We start from the raw sequence: 22,240 nt of genomic DNA, 5'->3' as shown, positions 1-22,240 counted from the left end.
AATCACTGCAGATGGTGATTGCAGCTATGAAATTAAAAAATGCTTACTCCTTGGAAGGAAAGTTATGACCAACCTAGATAGCATATTCAAAAGCAGAGACATTACTTTTCCAACCAAGGTCCATCTAGTCAAGGCTATGGTTTTTCCAGTGGTCATGTATGGATGTGAGAGTTGGACTGTGAAGAAAGCTAAGTGCCGAAGAATTGATTCTTTTAAACTGCGGTGTTGGAGAAGACTCTTGAGAGTCCCTTGGACTGCAAGGAGATCCAACCAGTCCATCCTAAAGGAGATCAGTCCTGGGTGTTCATTCGAAGGACTGATGCTGAGGCTGAAACTCCAGTACTTTGGCCACCTGATGCGAAGAGTTGACTCACTGGAAAAGACCCTGATGCTGGGAGAGATTGGGGGCAGGAGGAGAAGGGGACAACAGAGGATGAGATGGCTGGATGGCATCACCGACTTGATAGACATGAATTTGAGTAAACTCCGGGAGTTGGTGATGGACAGGGAGGCCCAGCGTGCTGCGATTCATGGGGTCACAAAGAATCGGACACGACTGAGCAACTGAACTGAACTGAACTCAGTGGCTAAGACACCATGCTCCCAGTGCAGGGAGCCCAGGTTTGATCCCTGGTCAAAAAACTAGATCCCACCTGCTGCAACTAAGACCCAGGGCAGCCAAAGAGATAAATAAAAATAAAAGTTTTTAAAATACAAATTAAAAATTAAATGGAGCTGGGAGGTCTTTAAGGAAGTGTGACTTTTGTGGTTCTCTGCCTGGATGGAAATCTGACCTTTTGAGCATTTATTGCCTTAATGAACACATCCAGAGTATCTGCCCAATGTTCCAGAAACTCAAGATTTGTATCAGACTCTTACCCTAAAACACTTGTCACAGCCTGTCCCTTAAGGGCATACATTTCCTTTCTTGCTCTAGAATGTATTCTGATGGCTTTGTCTTTATAACCCTCTGACTCTTCCTTGGAACACTCTTTAGTTTTCACCCAAATTTGTTTCTCCAGAATTACCATTCTTAAGAACAAAATAAACTCTTTTCTTCTTTGCAGCCTTCTGTGTGTGTGAGTGCTTGTTGTTTGGCTGATGATAATGGCACCTACTGCACAGCACAGCTGTGAGGACTCAGTAGGAGCGTGAGTGCAATGTGCTTCCGAAACTTCCTATTAGAATCCAGACCCCTTAGCCTGGCCCTCAAAGCCTATTAGGATATGCTCCCAATCTACTTTGCCAGTTTCATTTTCAAAAACCCACCTCGTGGGTTTTGGCCCTTCAGAGGTTAAGATACAGTGCTTCCCCTGCAGGGGGCATGGGTTTGATCTCTGGTCGGGGAACTAAGATCTTGTACGCTTCATGGCAAAAAAAAAAGGGGGGGGGGTGAGGGGGGGGTGGTATTCAAAGTAGTAAGTGGCAAAGATTTCATTTTGGAGTAAGGCTGATTTGGGGGAATCAGGACGCCAGGTTATAGTGGCGATCACGCTCTCTCCTTACCCAGACTCCCTTCAGCTAGCCATGGACACATACTGCCAGGTGGGAAGAAAGGGTGGACTCCACCTTGGAAGACAGTTCTCCTTTTGTGCAAGATCACACCTGCCATGCCCAGATACTGGTCCTCTCTGTCATTTTTAGTACACCAGGCCATTCACTTACCCCCCCCCACCAGACTTACTCTAGGAAGTAAGCTCTTCTTCCTAAAAGCTCTTCTTTGCCAAACGAATGTCACTGCCCCATTCACTCGGCCTTCTGCAACAGTGACGTGCCAGGCGTGGTGCTAAGCACTTGGCATGTGCTATCTCATTTCTGCCTCCAAAGAGCCGCTCCATTTTCAGATGATCAAACTGTGGCTTATAAAGTCCAGGCACCAGTCGCATACCTAGGATGTGGCTCCAAATGCAAGCTTGCCTAAGCCCAAAGTCTGGTGGTTAACACAACTGCAGCAGTTAGGAACACACTCTGGAGTTGCAACTCCACTGCTTGATCATGATGGGCTGCCCAGGGTGACAAAGCCCTTCTCCTACCCTCAGGGCTTGAGCCCTATTTCAAACATCCAAACCATCGCTTCCTCTTTGTTTAGGGCAAGAGGCTAAACCTCAACTTCCCTTTCCTCCTGCCTAGTGTCATAAGAGATTACAACCCCACAAATCTAAAAAAGGCCTTCCTGTGGCCCTGGGCTCAGTGCTTTGGGTGCAGCAGCCCTGTTACTTCCACATAAGCCTTAAAGAGAGTTTTAAGAGCAGTGACTACAGAGGGGGCTCCTCAGCTAAGAGTTGGAGCTCCTGGCTTTTGCCCATTGACCGACTGTATGACCTTAGTGGTGTCACTCGACTCCTTGGAATCATATTTACCCATCTGTGAAATGAGGACATGTGCTCTCTCTTTCCTCCTCACTTAGATAGTGGGTGAAAAGGTGCTTTGTAACTCAAGAAGATTTTTATTTTGGATAATAATAATGTTGTTAAGTTGCTAAGTCATGGCCAACTCTTTGCAACCCCATAGACTGCAGCATGCCAGGATTCTCTGTCCTTCACTATATCCTGGAATTAGTGATGGAGATAGCCATCAAACTCATATCCATGGAGTCAGTGATGCCATACAACCATCTCACCCTCTGTCACCCCTTCTCCTGCCCTCAATTTTCCCCAGCTTCAGGGTCTTTTCCAATGAGTCAGCTCATAGTTATTGCCTTCTCACTATGTGCCAGATGGGGTTAAGCACTTTTACATGTGTTATCTTATTTAGTTCTCAAAAATGCTATGGGTGGACATTCTTATCTCCATTTTACAGATGAAAGAAACAAGCTCAGAGAGTAAGGCAACTTGCTCAAGGTCAGACAGCAAGTGGTGGTACTTGAATTCTAACCCTGAGGGTTTGACTAGAGGATCCATCCTACAAACGTGAGTGGTCCTTTGTTGCTGTTCAGGCACTCAGTCAGGTCCAACTATTCGCGACCCCATGGACTGCAGCACGCCAAGCTTCCCTGTCCTTCCCTATCTCCTGGAGTTTGCTCCAACTCATGTACATTGAGTGGGTGATGCCATCCAACCATCTCATCCTCTGTCGCCCCTTTTTCTTCTGCCCTCAATCTTTCCTAGCATCAGGGTCTTTTCCAATGAGTTGGCTCTTCTGATGCTGAAGCTGAAGCTCCAGTACTTTGGCCACCTGATGCAAAGAGTCATCTTTACGAGCCATATATACGTGGCTAGTCATGGAGACAGTTAATGCCTCTGGGTGGAAGGCGTTGGTGGAATTCAGGGTGGAGGAGTTTAGCCCTTCAGCAATAAGGTGAGCCCTGGGGTGCAGGGTGGGGAAGAGTGAGCTATAGTGTGCCCAGGCCATCTGGATGTCTCCTTCCCCTCTCCTGGCCCCACATGCCTTCCGGAGGAGACTCTGAGCAGATGCCTCAGGATGGAGGGCCACCAGGGAGCCCGCGGCCCCTCCAATGCTTGCTCTTGAGCATCCAGGGGCTGTCTCCAGTCACGGTGCAGACTCAGTTGGCCGGCCCACAGTGCCTGCTCTCTAGGAAAAGGATCTGAAGGCTGCCACTAGCCTGGGCCTCTTCATCTCCCCATCTGATTTGCAAAACCCCAGGTGGCTTAGTCGTTGCTATCTCTGTGGGGTTTTGGCTTTAACAGTTTGTTTGCGGTGCTCCCTCTGGTGGCAAAAGGGCACCATAGCACCCCTCACATGGTACCACTAACAACACTTAAACTGCGTTGTAATCATTTTGACACAATCTTCAGAGTAGACCAGCGGGTTCAGTATTATTTTTACCACCTTATGAAATGCAGACTCAAAGAGGTTAAATTCTTGCTCTGTGTGATGCAGAAAGTAAGTCGAGACTTGAGCCCAACACTTTTTCTGTCTTCTCTCAAGTGGTCCCTGGGATGCTCCAGGCAAGAACACTGGAGTGGGTTGCCATGTCCTTCTCCAGTGCAAGAAAGTGAAAAGTGAAAGCGAAGTCACTCAGTCGTGTCCGACTCTTAGCGACCCCATGGACTGCAGCCTACCAGGCTCTTCCATCCATGGGATTTTCCAGGCAAGAGTACTGGAATGGGGTGCCATTGCCTTCTCCACTGGTCATGAGCACTGGCTTGCTTAGAGTAATTTCCAAGTTTGGTTCCCTTTTCCTCCTCAGGCCACTAGTTCCTTTTTCTCAGACCTAAAACTCAGCCTCTGTGCCAGAAGTGGGCCTGACCAGAGGGGTTGGTGGTGATTCCTGTGGCTGGAGGCTCGGGGCCTGGAGTCAGCACTCAGCTGCCTTCACCGCCTTCACTGCAGTGGTGCTTTCTCATGTCAACAGTCTTCATGCTCTCTCTGCCCTGTGTGCAAGGATGACTTCTGATTTTTAGTCAAACAATGAAGTGTAATATATACACAGAAAAGTGCACCACTTGTCAGTGTACAGTTCAGTGAGTTAGCACACAGTGATAACATCCATCTAAACTCCTTACTCAGAAATAATTAGAATGTTACTATTCCCTTTGTGCCCACTCTCAGCTACTGCCACCATGAACACTGCTATCCTGACTTCTAATACTGTAGATTAGTTATGTCTGGTTTTAAACTTTGGGGGGTGGGTGTGGTTGGTGAGGGCCCTTCTCGCTTTGTGGAAACATGGTGGGAAAAGGTTGGGAAGCTCTGCCAGTTCCTTTCATGAGGGTCCATCCTTACGAGTTAAACACCACCCAAAAGCCCCATCTGCTAATACCATCAGCTATGGGAATTAGGATTTTTAACATTTGAATATGGGCACTTGCCTGGAAAATCCCATGGACGGAGGAGCCTGGTAGGCTGCAGTCCATGGGGTCACGAAGAGTCGGACAAAACTTTCACTTTTCACTTTCATGCACTGGAAAAGGAAATGGCAACCCACTCCAGTGTTCTTGCCTGGAGAATCCCAGGGACCGGGGAGCCTGGTGGGCTGCCATCTATGGGGTCACACAGAGTCGGACACGACTGAAGCGACTTAGCAGCAGTAGCAGAGGACACAGTTTGTAACACATGGGGGAAATTCACATTGTATCAAGTGAAAGAAGAAGGATGCAAAATGGTTGTCAAGTTCTGGTACATTAAGACTGACTCATTGAAGGGTCTTATTTTAGTGGAAGCTAAAAAACAAAAGTTGGAAAAATGAATGTTTAAAGCCTAATCGCAAAGAGTCGGACACGACTGAGCGACTGAACTGAACTGAACTGAAAGCCTAATCAGCCTAAAACCCCAGATCAAGCTTTAGTCTGACAAAATCAGATTTATTGATTTGAACTGAGGAAGAGAATTCTGGAGGAATCCTGGAATGCTGCTCTGCAAGAGAGGGGAGGGAATCTCTTTTGTAAACTTTGTGTTCTGGCTAAAGGATTTGGGGGAGGGGCTCAGGGGAGTGGATTGCAATGGAATCCAATCAGTTCTGGTGTAGTGGTTTCATGCAAGATTCCCATTCTTGCGAGCTGGGTTCGTTTCCCAGGCGGCACATGCCGTTTTGGACTTCCCTGGTGGCTCAGAGGGTAAAGCATCTGCCTGCAATGTGGGAGACCTGGGTTCAATTCTTGGGCTGGGAAGATCCCCTGGAGAAGGCAATGGCAACCCACTCCAGTACCCTTGCTGGGAAAATCCCATGGAGAAGCCTGGTAGGCTGTAATCCATGGGGTCCCAAAGAGTTGGACATGACTAAGCGACTTCACTTTCATTTTCCGAAATGAAATTAGGAGAAGACGAGATTAAGGAAGCGGGAATTGAGTGCTATCATGAGGTAAGAGGATGAGATGGTTGGATGGTATCACTGATTCAATGGCCATGAGTCTGAGCAAACTCCGAGAGATAGTGAAGGACAGGGAAGCCTGGTGTGTTGCTCTTCATGAGGTCAAAAAGAGTCAGACAAGACTTAGCAACTGAATAGCAATAATAATGAGGCAAGAGTGGTTTAGCAAGTGCATATCCCCAGTAATAAATGAAAATAGCTTGGTGGGTTAAGAGCATCACTGACTGCTTTTCTCTTTTTCCATCCTGAACTGGTTTTCATTCAGATCTGGCCAGGTTTTAACTCTTTCTTTTTTTCCCTCAATTGAAGTACAGTTGATTTACAATGCTGTTCAAATCTCCACTGTACAGCAGTGACTCAGTTATACACACATACACATTGTTTTATATATATATTCTTTCCCATGTTTCCAGTGTGGCTTATCTCAGGAGATTGGATATAGTTCCTTGTGGCATACAGGACTCTGTGTGTGTGCTCAGTCGTGACAGACTCTTTGCATGCAACCCCATGGACTGCAGTCCACCAGGCTCCTCTGTCCATGGGATTCCCGGAGGAAGAATACTGGAGTGGGTTGCCATTTCCTTCTCCAGGGGATTTTCCTAACCCAGGGACTGAACCCTTGTCTGCTGTGTCGTCTGCATTCGCAGGCAGATTCTTGACCACTGGCGCCACCTGGTTTCTATGCTTACCTTTTGAAATTAGATTTTTTTTTTAAATTATTTTTACTTATTTGGCTGCATAACGTCTTAGTTGCAGCACGTGGGATCTAGTTCCCTGACCAGGAATCGAACTCAGGCCCCCTGTATAGAGGGTGCAGAGTCTTAGCCACTGCACCACCAGGGAATCCCCTGAAATTAGATTTTAAAAAATAATATAAATATACGTTTGTGTTTTAACCTGCAAAGGAATTCCAGTTTAATAAGGTTCACTCCTGTGGCCAAGAAGCAGTAGCCGTGGAGTAAGAGCCCCAGCTACACTCTACCACCAGAGCTTCCTTCCTAGGAATGGAGTCTCCCTCCAGCCTCTCCTTCAACCGTCTAGAGCCTGGAGACTACGTGAAACCGGATGTTGATTCTTTTGCCATGGAAACGGAAGCGAATAAGGAAGTTACGCCAGAGGAACAGGAAGTGGAGCGGCTGCGAACCCACGTGTGTCCTGCGTGTATTTTAGTTCCCCGAACCCAGTCCTTTAAACTCTCTCCCTGCCTACTAGGCATGGGTCGCTCGGGGAAGTTGCCCTCCGGGGTCTCGGCCAAGTTGAAACGCTGGAAGAAAGGCCACAGCAGCGACAGCAACCCGGTCATCTGCCGCCACCGGCAGGCCGCCCGCAGCCGCTTCTTCAGCCGGCCTTCAGGTAGCAGGGTCGCGACCCAGGCGCAGCCGGGCGGCGGGGTTCTGGGTCGGCCTGAGTCTCGATGAATCTAAGCTGCTCTGGGGCCCAGGCACCAGACGCTTCGTCTCTTAAAATGTCCAATCTCGAAGCTGCTGTAAGGGCCCACCCTCCCCATTTAACAGATGCAGAAACTGAGTTCACAGGAGGGAGATAACTTGGCTCGGGTACCACGAGTGTCTGCGTCTGTAATCATGCCTGTGATTAATCTGGCTCTTCACAGAGCGCTCTCACCCTCTTCTCTTTCCCAGGCCCCTCACTGCAGCCCCCAGCCGACTCACACAAGCGAAACCGTTAGCTGGAGGGTTCCCTTTCTGGGTCTGATAAGTACTGTGGGCTGCTGAGGCGGACTGCGTTCAGAATTTAGCCTCTCAGATTAGGAGCCCAGACTCTGTCGGTTTGTTTCCTAGGGATGGTTCTTGTGTTCTTGGCCAAGGAGTTTCGAGTAGAGGTGGGGGCCTTACTGTTTCTCGCTGGTTCTCAGGAAAGAGCGACTTGACAGTTGATGCGGTGAAGCTGCATAATGAACTGCAGTCGGGGTCCCTGCGCCTGGGCAAAAGCGAAGCCCCTGAGACGGCCATGGAAGAAGAAGAGGTGACGCCGGCTTTCACCGAGAAGTCTTCTGGCACCTTCCTGAGCGGCCTGTCTGACTGCACAAACGTCACCTTCAGCAAAGTGCAGCGCTTCTGGGAGTCCAACTCCGCTGCCCACAAGGAGGTAGGGGGGATGCTCAGGACAGCCTGAGGCTAGTTGGAGGGGGGGACAGAACTGACTGCTGTCTGGTGACAAAAGGTGGAATCTCTGGGTGATGGTCACCCTTCCTACCCTCTGTGTCCCTGACCTATTGAATCTCCTAGGGCAGGTTCCACTCTGCTTTTCCTAAGAGTATCTTCTCATTTCAAGTGTAAAGTTCCTCAGTGTATTTTCCAGACAATTTCCAAACGTCCAAAAAATATTTTGCAAACGTTTTTTTCTCTTCAACTATACCTAACACAGGCCTTTTTATATAGAATGTTTTCAGAAAACATTTGTTAAATAAATTAATACTGAATAACAGTGGTTAGAAAACGTTTTATCTAATAGGACCTAAATGTTACTTTTTTTGTTTATAATTTTAAATTATATATATTTTGTATTTTTTCATTGTTTAGATGAGAAGTGTCAAAACTATAAATGGTAACAAAGTGAGATGAGTAGAAAAAAATATGGAAGTTGGCCTCCCAGCTTGACTTCTTTGTGGTAGTTACTGTTGACAAGTCACTGTACTTTTCTAGACTGGTGCTGTCCAACAGAAATGTAATGTGAGCCACACACAGGATTTTAAGTTCTCTAGTAGCTATGTTAAATAAAAGTTAAAAAAAAGATGCAGGTGAAAGTAACCTTAATTATATATCTCTCATGTAACCTGGTATACTCCAAATATTGTCATTTCAACTTATAATCAATATTTTTAAAAGTGAGGTATTTTTGCATTATACTTATTGTACTGAGTTTTCAGAATCTGGTCTGACATCTCCATTTGGATGCTAAATTTTCATGGGCAGTACTTGATTAGTATTTAAAGTTCATGAAACTTACAGTTGCAAAAGTAGATTCTTATACCCAAGTAGTTCTAAATCTGTTTCTCCATAAGTATTTGCTAAAGTATTTGTTTTTAAATATAAATAATTCAGATGTTTAAAGATGCAGTTTCTCAGTCATCCTAGCCAGATCTCAAGTTCTCAGCAGCCTCTTATCAAGTTATTAATACTATTCTAGACTTTTTTACCCAGACTTTGTCTAGGTTTACTGAAGCATCATTATATTTTATATACACTATTTTGCAACTTTTTCCCCATTGATCAGCATTTCTAAGTTCTTCTATATAGTTGGTCATCATTCTTTTCAGTAGTTACATAGTATTCAAATCTGTCATTATTATATGATACTACGTTATTAATCCCCTGTTGATGGCTGCTTTATTGTTCCAATTGGTTGCTGCAGTGAACACACTTGTGCACAAATGTTTGCACATTTGTTCGGGTATTTCTGTAAGGGGTAGGGGTAGAGGTGGGTTTTGGGGCAAATGTGTATGTCTTCCAGTTTGCTGGGCCCTGTGATGTGTTCCCCTGGCTCAGTGGGGTTCATCTTGTCTGCTCTGGGCTTTGTCAGGAGATTAACTTGTGACGGAGGAAGGAGAAGAGGCTGCCCTGGGGTGGGATTTGATGGGAAATAGATGTCACAGGTGGCTTCTCCCTTGCGTGCAGATCTGCGCTGTCCTGGCTGCTGTCACAGAGGTGATTCGCTCCCAGGGTGGGAAGGAGAGTGAGACTGAGTACTTCGCTGCGCTGGTGAGTGAGTGCAGCTTTCCCGTGTGCGTTTGGGGTGGCAGGTTCTTCAGGCTGTAGAGACAAGACAGGGACCCCTGAGTGCAGGGCTGGAGAGAGACAGCCTTGAACAGGTAAAAGGGCTTCAGTTATTCTCAAAGGGCTTGGTAAGGTTGGTGGGATTTCCTATGTGATTCTTGTAAAGCAAAATCCAGTCCTCTCTTTTTTTTCTTTCCCTAGTTGATAAAGCTGGGTTACACCCAGGGAATTCTCTAGTAAAATTGTTTTTAGAGTGTAGCCTGGGGGTTCCCAACACCTTTCCAGGGGATTTGCTGTTGTTTAATCTCTAGGTCATGTCCGATTCTTTTGTGACCCCATGGACTGTAGCCCGCCAGGCTCCTCTGTCCATGGGATTCTCCAGGCAAGAATACTGGAGTGGGTTGCCATTTCATTCTCCAGGGGATCTTCCTGACTCAGGGATTGAACCCACATCTCCTGCATTGCAGGCAGATTCTTTACCTCAGACCAACTGGGGAAGCCCTTTGGGGGCTTGGCTAGCTCAAAATTATTTCCATAGTACTACTAGAGCATCATTTACCTTTTTCTGTGTCATGAGTATACCTTAGAGTTTTCCAGAAGTTATGTAATGTCTGATGACATTTTAACAGCTCGTGGAATTGTGCTTGCATATTCTTATGTTTAAAAAAAAGTCTCCATTTTAATTTTTAATATGATAAATATCAATAGGTATAATTTCCATAAACAAAATCTCTTTGAGGAAATCCTCAATAATTTTTAAGGGTTTGAAAGTATGAAAAGCACCACTGTGGAGAAGGGGCAAACTATAGCCCATGGGCATCATGTGACCCACGGCCTGTTTTTGTATAGCCTGAGGGCTAAGGATGGATTTTACATTTTTATAAGGTAGTTAAAACACACAAAGAAGAATATGCAGCAGAGACCACATGTGGCCTGCAAAGCCTGAAATATTTATTATCTGGCTGCTCTTTGCAGAGAATGCTTTTTAACCTCTGCTCTAGAATAATGAAGTAAATTAAATAGCAATGTAATGGTTTTTGTCACATGTCAGGCAGTGTTCTAAGTGTGCTGTGTATTAATTCAGTTAAACCTCATATCAACTTAATTATCCCTGCTTTACAAGTGAGGAAACCTGAGTCACAGAAAAGTTAAGTTGCTAGTCCAGAGTCGCAGTGACAGGGCTGGGATTTCAGCTTCTGACACCAGGGTTCTTGGTCCTACCCATCCCCGTGGGTGCCCGGGGCCCCAGTGCCCCAGTTGCCCAGCGTGACGTGCTTCCCGCATTCCCACCCCGCGGCCTGGTCAGATGACAACCATGGAAGCGGTGGAGTCCGCGGAGTCTCTGGCTGCTGTCGCTTACCTGCTGAACCTTGTCCTCAAGCGGTGAGTCCTGGCTCCTCGTGACGGAAGAAGGGAGAGGGGCTGGGGGGGAGGGAGGAACACAGAACTTATTAAAAAGAACAAAGAGGTGCTAAGCATCCAGTGGCAGTCTCCCGGCTCAGGCTCCGGGTGGCCTGGGATGGTAGCAGGAGAGTGTGACTGGGGTGGCTGGGGAGGGACAGCCCTGCACGGCCAGCGGGGCAGGAGGGATGAGGTGGAATGTTGGGCCCGCTTGTCTGGGGACCTGCAGCCAGGGGACACGTGGGGAGAGGACTCGGGGGAGCTTATAAGGGCCCATTGGGTCGGTAGTGGTGGAAAATATGAGGGAGGCGGGGAGCTCAGGGGCCGTCGAAACGCACTGAACTGGGTGTCACGACAGGGGAGCCAGCTGAGTGACGGGGCCCGCGCTGCCCGACTCTGTCCAGCTTCTCCTCCAGACCAGCAGCCCTCGGAGACCCCTCCGGGCTTCTCAGTGTCTCTGTTCTCTCCCCCACAGCGTGCCCAGTCCTGTGCTCATTAAGAAGTTCTCCGATACCTCCAAAGCCTTCATGGATATCATGTCAGCCCAGGCCATCAGTGGCTCCACCTCTGCCCTCCGATGGGTCAGTGTCTGGGTCTGGGTGTCCCCCTGCCATCTTCCAGAGCCCACCTGATTTGGCTAAAGCTTGCACGCTTCCTGGGAGGGGTATAGGCACTCTGTGGACGCTCAGAAAGCCCTTTGGCATTTTCCGGAGTCCCTGAGAACCCGGGCTGTCTCCCACCTGGCTGAAGCGGGTGGAGCTGAGGGTCTCTGCCTCTCTACCAGGTCCTCTCCTGTCTGGCCACCCTTCTGCGGAAGCAGAGCCTCGAGGCCTGGAGCTTCCCTGTGACCATGCAGGTGTACCACGGGCTGTTGAGCTTCACCGTGCACACCAAGCCCAAGGTGAGGCTGTGGGACCCTGGCGTGGGTGGAGGCGGCCGCTCCCATTCCAGTAAGCTGGCTGGTGCTGGCTTCCTGAGTGGCCCGGGGAGGTCACCCTGAGTGCTGGACTCCCATCCGGAGTTTCTGCTCCTGCCTGAAGCCCTGTCTGCTCACTCCTGCAGGAGGGATGGTCACAGTCAGGCCTGTTTGAATTTCTGCTGCCTCACTGGTCAGTGATGTATTTAATTACAGTGGAAGGAGAGGGGGCTGGAGGGGGCTTTGGAGTCACACAGAACTGAGTTGAATATTTGACTCACTGTGCTGGGACCGTGGACAAGTTACCTAATCTCTCTGAGTCTTGGTTTTTTAAGCTGTAAAGAGGGATAATAAAATCAACTTTGCTGCAAGGTCATGGCAACACTCGGGAGTTTTCCTCAGACCTGGTCCAGGTCCTGGCTTGTAGCCAGCGCCCAGTAAGTGGTGCTCGGCCACGTTGCTTCCTCCTGAAATTTAGAACTGAGGGGCATGTATCAGTCAAAACAGTCCTAAGAATCACTCCTGGTGCTGAGCACTCTGATCCCAGGCAGGCCCGTGCCTCCTTCCCTGCGATTCCCCATGGCGGTCCTCTCACTTGCTTCAGGTCTCTGCTGGAACGTCACATCACTGGAGTGACACTTACCTGATCATTGCATAAAAAAGTAGCAGCCCCAGTTTTATTGTCTGCAAAGTACTTTTATCTTCTGGCATACATTTCTTTACTTCCTGTCTCCTGAAGAGTTGCTGGTTCACTGCTGAACTGGTTAGCACTCTGTATTGTTGGATGATGGCATGAAGAGAGGAATCCGTGTTGTAAAGATGAGACACTGAAGCTCAGAGACTAAGTAGTTTGGTTTGCTCAAGGTTGGTTGGTGAGTTAGTAGAAGAGCAGAAACTGAAACCCAGGTTTGTCTTACTTATCAGCCCGGGAGTCCACGCGAAGGATGCCCCTAGCATGGGTCTGCGATTGTTGCTCATTGCTGGTGGTCATGACAACCACCCACGTTGCTGGTTGAGTGCTGACCCGGCCCTGTCCCCTTTTCTTGCCCCTCAGATCAGGAAGGCTGCCCAGCATGGGGTGTGCTCCATCCTCAAGGGCAGCGAGTTCATGTTTGGTGAAAAGGCCCCTGCCCATCACCCTGCTGCCATTTCTGCCGCCAAGTTCTGCATCCAGGAGATCGAGAAGTCCGGAGGTGGGGCAGCGCGGTGGAGTGGGTGGGGCGGGGCTGGGGCCAGCTGCAGAGAGTGGGCTGGAGTCTCAGCTGCCCCTCTGTCTGCCAGGCTCCAAGGAGGCCACCACCATGCTGCATATGCTGACCCTGCTGAAGGACCTACTGCCCTGCTTCCCAGAAGGCCTGGTGAAGAGCTGCAGCGAGACTCTCCTGCGGGTCATGACCTTGAACCATGTGGTGAGCTCGTGCCCCAGTGCATGGGGGTACACCAAGGCAGGGGCGGGCAGAGCTTCAGACCCCAGGCCTGTGTGCTGGCACTCGGGAAGCTCGCTGTTCAGGCCCAAAGCGGGAGTTGGGGCCTCCTGGCCCCGACCCTGCTCTTGGCTACACCTGAGGACACATCTCATCCCTGGGGTGGGGCAGACGGGTCAGCCTCAGCTGAGAGATGAGCTCGGCGGGGGCGTGGAATTGTGTGGGACTGGTGAGGCAGCAGTCCTCCCCTGCCTGAGCTCTGCCCTACCCATGCTTATGGTTATATTTTTCTCTCTCTCACCTTCTTTTTTTGCTTATAGTAATTTAGTAAGATCAGTATGAGACTCTAAAGACACATAAAAGCGATGCCTTGCAATTCTGCTATCCTAGCACAATTCTGTTAATCTTTATATGTTCTCATACAGTGTTTGTTCACATACATATTTTAAAATATTCATTATATGAATAACATGATCGTTGCTTAGAAAGGAAAAAAAAACCTCCAAAGTATATAAAGTAAAAAATAGATGTCTCTTTTTCCCGCCAAGTCTCATTTCCTAAGATATATAGTACAGGCAGCTTGCTGTGTATTCTTTTAAACATTTTCTTTTTAGATAAGCAAACACATAAAAATACTGTTTTAATTATAGTATGCCAACCATTTGTAGCCTGTTTTTTTAGTCCATAATTTTAAAAACATTTTGTTCACGTTTCTCTGATGTCGTTTAAATCATTAAAAAAATTTCCCAGTGGCTGCCAAGACTTCCTAAAGCAACAGTTGTGTCTGAGTATCTAGGCGTCTGGGGCATGTTTGAGATTCAGGGGGCCCAGGTCTCCCCCGCAACCCACCAGCTGGAGTGGGATGTGGAGGAGCCCAGGGCTGCCTTGGCCTCCGCAGTGGGTTTCCCACCAACCTCCACGTCCTTTGCAGCTGGTGACAGCCTGTGCCATGCAGGCCTTTCACAGCCTCTTCCATGCCAAGCCCAGTGTGCGTACCCTGCCGGCAGAGCTCAACGCCCAGATCATCACAGTGAGACCTAACGGAGGGATGGGGAAACGGGGGACATGGCTGTGCTGGGGGGCAGCCCTGTTACTTGTCTGCAGAGTGAGGTTGGATAGGCCAGACTGGGCTGTCCCGGCATAGGAGGCGGGTAGACAGCCAGGAGACCATCCACCAAAGCCACATGAGTGTCCACAGGCGGGGGCCCTGACCCTTGACCTTGTGGTAGTTAACACAGTAACCCATTCAGCATGATCTCATGGTAGCTGGTACCTCAAACAGGGATCTCTAAGTGGATTTGGGGAAGGGAGCACAACCCTCCCCCCAACCCCTCCAAAAAATTGTAGAAATGTGTGTGTGTGCTCACATGCATTTTTCCAGAGAAGTTTTCTGGTCTTTGTCAGGTTCACAAAGGGTCGTGTGACCTGTTATTCTCGACTGCTCCTAAAGACGGTTCTCCCCTAGAAGCGGAAGCAGAAGGGCTTCATGGATTGGGGAAAGGAAGGCCAAGGGGGCTGAGAGTTCTAGGGCCCCATGTGCAGGCTGTCGTGTAGTGATAGGAAGGGGTGTTGTCACTGGGCTGCTGCTGAAACACTTTGCTCAGTCACCTGCTTGTTCCTGGTCCCTCGCCTAGGCCTTGTACGACTACGTTCCCAGCGAGAATGATTTACAGCCCCTGCTGGCCTGGCTGAAGGTCACGGAGAAAGCCCATATCAACCTGGTCAGGTAAGGTCATGGTAGACGGCGGTCCTGCAGCCGCCAGCCAGGCTCCCCACCCTGCATTGCAGACAGGAGGGCCATGAGCTAGAAGTTGGAAGGGTTCAGCTTTTTCTGGGGGTGGCGGCAGTTCTGTGTTGAGTGTGTGCGCACCAGCTCTTGAGTTCGTGAAGGCAGGGCTGGGGAGCACAGCCTGGGTTAGCCAGGGCTGTTGCCTCTCCTGCCGGAGCGATTACCAATCAGCTGTGAGGAGCAGCAAGGCCTTCTGAGAGCATCTTCCCCACTGAAGGGTGGAGCCCAAGAGCTGTTCTTGTCACCCCCGGCTGTCGCCCTGTGCAGTCGGCTACTTCTCAGAGGGTGTCATCTCCTTTCTGCAGCTCCACCCTACTTCCCATCTGGGTTAATGGTCCCCTTCTCTGGGATTCTCAGTCCTTCGAACCCAGTTTCTGTTTTGTGTCTCTGTCATAACACTTATCGGGCTTCCCAGGTGGTGCTAGTGGTAAAGAACTGGCCTGCCAATGCAGGAGACATGAGTTTGATCCCTGGGTTGGAAAGACCCCCTGGAGGAGGGCATGGCAACCCACTCCAGTATTCTTGCCTGGAGAATTCCATGAACCTGGCCCATAAGGTTGCAAAGAGTTGAACATGACTAAAATGACTTGGCATGCACACAAAACACTCACTCTTGTAGTAGCCACTGGATAGCTCCACTTATCCCAAATAAGACTGAGAATAAAACAGTGTCAGTTGGTGATTGCATTTTGCCTGGAGCCAGGGTCGAGTCCCCGACGGTTCAACCCCTATGTCATCCTCTCTCCTCTGAAGGCTTCTGGTTGGCCCTCAGAAGGCTGTGCTGGGTACTCCGCATCCATGTTTCATCTCGCTGATCTTACCACCCCACGAGGAAGGCCTCAGCCCATTTCATAAGCCAGAAACTGAAGCACTGTGTGTGAGTGTGTCTCGCAGCTGTGGGGGAGCAGTGCTGGGTCCGCCAGGCTCATGTTCTTTTCCTGCACCAAACTGCTTTTTAGCTGGAGGTGCCAGAAAGTGGCTGGATCATTCTGTTCTCCACTTTTCGGGGTTTATCCTGCAGGAGGACTCCCATAATTGTAGGATGTTTTTTTTCCCATGTGTGCTAAGTTGCTTCAGTCATGTCCAACTCTTTGTGACCTTATGGCAGAAACACCTAGGAGCAAGCTGGATGTGTCCCAGGGGCGTACTGCTTAGGTGCGAACAGTAGAATACTAGGCAGATGTTGGAAATGACTGAGGTAGATGGGTGCATGCTGATATGGGGAGATCTCCAAGATATATTGAGAAAAAGCAAGATGTGTAATAGTTTGCATTCTTGAGCCAAACTACCAGGGTGTGAATCTAGACCTCCCCCCCCTTCCCCCCCCAACTAGCTGGGTGGCCTTGGACAAGTTATTTGACGTCTCTGTGCCTCAGTTTCCTCAGCTCTGAAATGGGAATTGTGATAGGGTTTAATCTCAGTTGTTGTTTTTATTTTTTACAAAGTTTAAGTGAATTAATGTTGTTACACCAGAACTTGGCATGTGATAATTGTTCCATAAGTGTTGGCAATTATTATTTTGTGTGCTAGTATGAGCATAAAATCTTCTGGAAGAGTATTTGAGAAACTTAGCTTTGATTTTCCCCAGGGAAGTGCGTCTGAGTCAGTCTGGGAGACAGTGTGGGGAGGTAGACGTGCTCTTGGTTTTTGTACCCTGGAGACCTGTGTGAACCTGTTACCACGTGTAGCTGTTACCTGCCTGACGGCACTCTGTACAGTTGCCCACCGGAAGGGCCTTTTGGTGCCCCTTGGATCTGTGGCTGCTGTCAGACCTGGGCCATCTGAGTCCCCTAGGCCTCGGGCCGGGCACCACAGAAGCCTTTTGTCTTGACAGGCTGCACCGGGATCTGGGGCTGGGCCACCTCCCTCGCTTTTTTGGAACTGCGACGACCTGCCTCCTCTCCCCGCACTTGCCAGTGGTAACAGCTGCCACCCAGTGCCTCCAGGTACCGCTGCCCCCAGCCCCAGCTTCAGCGAGGGGAGCAGAGAGTCTGAGGGGGGCTCCTGCTGCCCTGTCTCCCCCAGAGCTCGCCCACGGTCTCTGGCTGCGTGCTGGGGAAGAGATTCTCAGAGTGGAGGCAGACTTCCTGGAAGCTTCAGGGAGCAGTCACCCGGGAAGACGGCGTGGCACTGCGGGGCTGGCTTAGGCCCAGATGGCCCTGGCCTCTCTTTTGCAGGAGATCCTGAAAGGGTGTGTCGCTCCCCACATGGCCGACATTGGCTCCGTGACCTCCTCGGCCTCAGGCCCTTCCCAGTACATTGCCAAGATGTTCAGGTGAGAATGCAGCCTCTGCGTTAGGAGGGAGTAAGGTGCGCCTGTCGAAAGCTCCTCGTGGTGACAGGCATTCCTCTTGTCAGTGTGGCGGGCCTTGCGCACACCGCCAGAGCAGCAGCTGTCGTGTGCGTGCTGGTCACATTCCAGGTGCTGTTGTGTCATTGTGCTTGTGAGTGTGTGCTTGGGGCCCGTCCTCCGCCTCTCAGTACCTCAGGGTCCTCGTCAGGCTAACGGAGGTGAGGATAGATGAGGTCTTAAATGTAAAGTCCGCAGAATAGTGCCTGCGGTGTAGGTAAGCACCAATAAATGGAAACTAGTGGTAGCTCTGTGGTTCTAGGAGATAGGTGCTGGCCCCGTTTACAGCTTGGGGAGGCTGAGCTGCCAAGTGGCAGCCTGCCTGCAGAGGCCACTCACGTGCTGGGCTGCCCTCTACACCACTGTGAGAGGGGCCATTCACAGATGTGGCCACCTCGCCCCCCCCAGCCACCACGAGGAGCCTCGGAGCACCAAGGGGCCCGGATGCTGGTGTCGCCTCTGGGTCTGTCTGCTCAGCTCTAGGGTGTGCTTTGGGCTCTGTTCCTTGAGAAGACCTGGAGTGAAGTTTCTGGAAGACCGAGTAGAGCTGTTCTACCCCCCCACCCCACCCCTCAACTCACCTCTTTCCCCACACTGATCCCTGTTAGCCATTCTTGCCTAAAGCCTCTGAAGCTCAGCCTTGAGAGATGAACTGACCACAGTGTGCACAGGCCAGAAAGGGCTAGCGCCCTGCCCACCCCCACTGCTGTGGCTTTCGTCTCTCTTGTCCAGACCACCTGTTCCTACCCCAGCTTCCTACTTCTGGTCAGACCAAGAAAGCATGGGACAGTGACTTCATGGCTCAGTGAAGGGTATTTAGTCCCTCTGAGCCTCAGTTTCCCCATTTGTTCTTGTTGTTCAGTCGCTAAGTTGTGTCTGACTCTTTGTGACCCCATGGACTGCAGCATGCCAGGCTTCCCTGTCCTTCACTATCTCGGAGCTTGCTCAAACTCATGTCAGTGAGGCCATCCAACCATCTCATCCTCTGTCAACCCCTTCTCCTGCCCTCAATCTTTCCCAGCGTCTGAGGATGGAACAGATAACCTCACAGCCTTTTCTGGAAGTGTGAAGATTATATAAATGAGATTCTTAGCCCAGAGGGCACTTGATAAATACTAGTTCTCCCCCCTTGGGCTTCCCTGGAGCCCTGCCCTCGCTGTGGTCAGTCGTTCCTGGTGCCAGCCATGGACTTTTGTGACCCTGACTACCCACTCCCTTGGCAGGGCGGTGGAGGAGGGCCTGACGTACAGATTCCATGCAGCATGGAGCTCTGTGCTGCAGCTGCTGTGTGTCTTCTTCGAAGCCTGTGGGAGACAGGCCCATCCTGTGATGAAGAAGGTGAGTGGGCCAGGGCAGGAGGTGGCGCTGGGCTGTTAGACCAGGGCCTCTTGGAGGGGCATGTGTCTCTGTTAACGTCTGCGCTTATCCACACTCCCACCCCACCTTCACCCACGCCAAGGGCCCACAGCAGGAGCTCAGTACTGTATCCCCAGGAAGGTGACTGGGCCAGCGTGGAAGGAACGAGAAGAGGGACAGAACCCCCCCACCCCCACCCCTAATGCCTGCTTGCTTGTCTTGGCTGGAGGTGATGGTTTCAAAACTCACAGGGAATTAGTATGATTCTTCCTCACCTCTATCTGTTATGTTTTAATTCTTCAAATTTCCTATAACAAGTGAGTAAAGCATTTTAAGCAGCCTTAAGTCCCAAGGAGGTTACTAGGGCCCAGAGGAAACCATGGGATCATGAAACCTCAGGGATCACCCAGAGGTCCTCCTCAGCTCCAGCAGCAGGTGGGGGCCTGAGGACAGGCTGCAGACCCCTCTTCAGCAGTGGAGGCTCCAGGCCTCATGGGGCCCTCCTATCTCCCCTTGATGCTGGTGGGACGAAAGGAGCCACCTTGGGAGGGCGGGGGCTGCCTTGAGAGGGCTGGTCTGGGCGCTGCTAGATGAGGTTGGCAAATCAGATCCCTAGGAGAGGTCCCCAAGGAGTGAGGCTCGCAGTGGGGCTCTGGGGGGCTGTGGAGAGCCAGAGGGTGCAGCTCGGGGGGCAGCCACTCCACAGCACGTATTAATTTACTAATAGTCCGTGTGGGTCTGCGCTTCCCAGACTTTCACATTTTTCTAGATAAATTGGAACTCTACATTTGTATGTGAAATCACCTGATTTTTACATGTTACTAACAAATACAGAATTTTTTACAAAATCCTGAGGCATTGAGGAGGGGTCAAGGACAGGTTACTTTGGTCGTTGGTCCTTGACCTCCGAGGGAGCATAACCTGGGCCCGCGCTCCTGACCTCATCCTCTTGGCCCAGACTCAGCCATGCTCCCTGCCCTGCATGCCCATCTCACTTCTGGTCCCTTGACTCTTCTCTAGTGCCTCCAGTCGCTGTGTGACCTGCGCCTCTCCCCCCACTTCCCCCATACGGCAGCTCTGGACCGCGCGGTGGGGGCTGCGGTGGCCAGCATGGGCCCCGAGGTGGTTTTAGAGGCAGTGCCTTTGGAAATCGATGGCTCTGAGTAAGTGCGGCCCTGCCTGGCTTCCATACCAGCCCCAGGAGAGCCACATGGCTTGTCCCCTGGGAGGGTGTCCACGCCCTGGGGTGACAGCTCTGTGTGCAGCGCTGGTCCGTAGGAGAGGGCGGAACAGGGCCCGCGCTGCTCCTCGGCTCCAGGCCATCGCCTCTCTCTCACCGGGCGATCCCCCACTCCTCCCAGAGAGACTCTGGATTTCCCCCGGAGCTGGCTGCTGCCTGTCATCCGAGACCACGTCCGGGAAACGCGACTTGGTTTCTTTACCGCTTACTTCCTGCCTCTGGCCACCACCCTGAAGAGGAAAGGTACCATGGGCCCACCGCAGTGCTGGAGGGGTCGGGAAGGGCTCCTGCTCCAGCATCTCAGCCTTAGGATGTGCGGCAGCCTCCCCGGGCCAAGTGGCTGCTTGGCCAGTGCTAGAGCGCCATCGTCAGTGGGGTCCGAGGCATGGCCAGGCTCCCCCGTTACAGGACCCTGCCCTGAGACAGGCAGAGAGGGGCCTCTTCTCCCACCAAGGGAGACGAGTACACACCAATGTACACATGTGGTGTGTACTCGTGTGTATTCCCAGTACGAGTCCTGACAGCCCCCACGTCCCTCAGTGGGGCTCCAGTGAAGTCAGTCATGGCAAAGCCCCCCATGGGACACAGAGTGCTCGCTGTAAAGAAAGAAAAACCCGATGTGGGCATGGACCTGTGTAGTCCCTGGTGAGCTGAACAGATTATATTCAGATCTCAGTTCAGCCACTCCACAGTTTGGTGACGTCAGACAGGTTTATCCTCCCCGCTTGGGTCTGCGCCTCATCTGCGAAATGAGGACAGTAATCGCGATGGTGTGAGGATTAATTGAATAGTCACGAAAGCGCACGGTACTCAGCCTGCCTTGTAGAAGTTATTCAACAAATGTTGCCAACTTCATTGTCTACTGAAACAAGGTTTCAGAACAGTATATGGATGGTCCAGTCCTTCTGTGGTTTAAAAGTGTGCATGTGTTTGGAGAAATGTGACAAAAACAAGAGAGGAGGAAGGTGGGCAGGGAAGGAGTGTGGGCAGACGCCGCTTTCTATTTCACACGGGCCTTTTTAGTTTTTTCAGACAAAGAGATGTTTGTTTAATAAGTGTTTCATCTATGGAGCGGAGGAATCACCCAAATTCCTTCCTCAGCAGTGGGCTTTTGGTTTGGGTAAAGATGAGGCCTGTTGGCCCGGAGTGTGCCCAGGGTCAGACTGTGTCCTGTGTCACTCTAGCAATGGACCTGGCCCAGGCGGGCAGCACAGTGGAGTCCAAGATCTATGACACGCTTCAGTGGCAGGTAAGGGGTCCGCTGGGGGACGTGGGGAGGACAGGTGGGCACAGGGTTGCTGGGTGTCACCTTCCTCAGTCATCCCCTCCCTCTCCAGATCTGGACCCTCCTGCCTGGTTTCTGCACGAGGCCCACAGACGTGGCCGCCGCCTTCAAAGGGCTGGCACGGACTCTAGGCACGGCCATCAGCGAGCGCCCAGACCTGAGGGTCACTGTATGCCAGGCCCTGCGCACTCTCATCACCAAGGGCTGTGAGGCAGGTACGTGTGGGGTCAGGCCTGGCAGAAGGTGGCTGCTGTGGCGTGAGTCCTTGACCCTGTCTGGACTGCTCGTTGCCTGAGCTATCAGCCTTTGCAAGGGCCTGAGTGTCTGCTGGGGACCCGAGGAGGTGATGGGACGCTGAAAACTGCCCCCTTTCTCTCTTTACTCTCAACGTGCTGGCAGTTGTCCAGCCTTTATGTGGGCCTGGTCCTTCGCTGGCCCCATAGACTGGGGTGGCCCCATTCTCTGTGCTCTGGCCTCAGCCTCTCCTGTCCCAGAGGCCCCCAGACCTCTGGTCCCATCACAGGTCCCCCAAAAGAATGGCTCTGGGCTGCAGCCCCAGTGGCTGTTGAGGGGTCATGTTCTGCCCCTTTTGTGCAAACTTTGATCTTCCTGCCAGAGGCTGATCGTGCTGAAGTGAGCCGCTTTGCCAAGAACTTTCTGCCCATCCTATTCAACCTGTACGGGCAGCCTGCTGCAGCCGGAGATACCCCAGCTCCTCGGCGGGCTGTGCTGGAAACCATCAAAACTTACCTCACCATTACTGAGCCTCAGGTGAGCTGGTGGAGGAGGGGGAGGAACAGTCTCCAGTAGGTGAGGGTTGGTTGGCGGTGTTGGAAAGGTCGAGACTCCACCCACCGTGGCTCACGTGGACCTCTGCCCCAAGAAGAACAGGGACTGATGTCAGCAGCGCACTGGGCTTGGGGCCCTAAATAGGGAGGAGAGGGGGAGGAAGGCACAAGGGGGTAGTCCTGTGAC

At 51.0% G+C, this 22,240-nt stretch overlaps 1 protein-coding gene across 3 annotated transcripts in view; it reads left to right on the top strand.

Annotated features, from left to right (window-relative positions):
- Nucleotides 1-6,968: 6,968 nt before the first annotated feature.
- RRP12 (ribosomal RNA processing 12 homolog) overlaps nucleotides 6,969-22,240 on the top strand; it is a 28,957-nt gene continuing 13,685 nt past the window's right edge. The window contains exons 1-18 of one of the 3 annotated variants that reach the window (XM_068961300.1): nucleotides 6,969-7,123; nucleotides 7,644-7,876; nucleotides 9,406-9,489; nucleotides 10,811-10,887; nucleotides 11,381-11,486; nucleotides 11,690-11,806; nucleotides 12,876-13,014; nucleotides 13,103-13,230; nucleotides 14,177-14,275; nucleotides 14,880-14,971; nucleotides 16,869-16,980; nucleotides 17,212-17,309; nucleotides 18,608-18,722; nucleotides 19,761-19,903; nucleotides 20,102-20,223; nucleotides 21,165-21,229; nucleotides 21,318-21,480; nucleotides 21,882-22,036. In XM_068961300.1, the coding sequence (XP_068817401.1) occupies nucleotides 6,985-7,123; nucleotides 7,644-7,876; nucleotides 9,406-9,489; nucleotides 10,811-10,887; nucleotides 11,381-11,486; nucleotides 11,690-11,806; nucleotides 12,876-13,014; nucleotides 13,103-13,230; nucleotides 14,177-14,275; nucleotides 14,880-14,971; nucleotides 16,869-16,980; nucleotides 17,212-17,309; nucleotides 18,608-18,722; nucleotides 19,761-19,903; nucleotides 20,102-20,223; nucleotides 21,165-21,229; nucleotides 21,318-21,480; nucleotides 21,882-22,036 (2,187 nt within the window). In that variant the 5' untranslated portion in view covers nucleotides 6,969-6,984. The remainder of the gene's footprint in view (nucleotides 7,124-7,643; nucleotides 7,877-9,405; nucleotides 9,490-10,810; nucleotides 10,888-11,380; nucleotides 11,487-11,689; nucleotides 11,807-12,875; nucleotides 13,015-13,102; nucleotides 13,231-14,176; nucleotides 14,276-14,879; nucleotides 14,972-16,868; nucleotides 16,981-17,211; nucleotides 17,310-18,607; nucleotides 18,723-19,760; nucleotides 19,904-20,101; nucleotides 20,224-21,164; nucleotides 21,230-21,317; nucleotides 21,481-21,881; nucleotides 22,037-22,240) is intronic. The other 2 variants (XM_068961301.1, XM_068961302.1) reach the window with 2 other exon arrangements.

The sequence above is a fragment of the Capricornis sumatraensis genome, chromosome 23 (assembly GCF_032405125.1).
Source record: "Capricornis sumatraensis isolate serow.1 chromosome 23, serow.2, whole genome shotgun sequence".
Classification (NCBI taxonomy): domain Eukaryota; kingdom Metazoa; phylum Chordata; class Mammalia; order Artiodactyla; family Bovidae; genus Capricornis; species Capricornis sumatraensis.
Note: the sequence above shows the minus strand (reverse complement) of the source record. Positions and strands in the feature narration are given on the sequence as shown.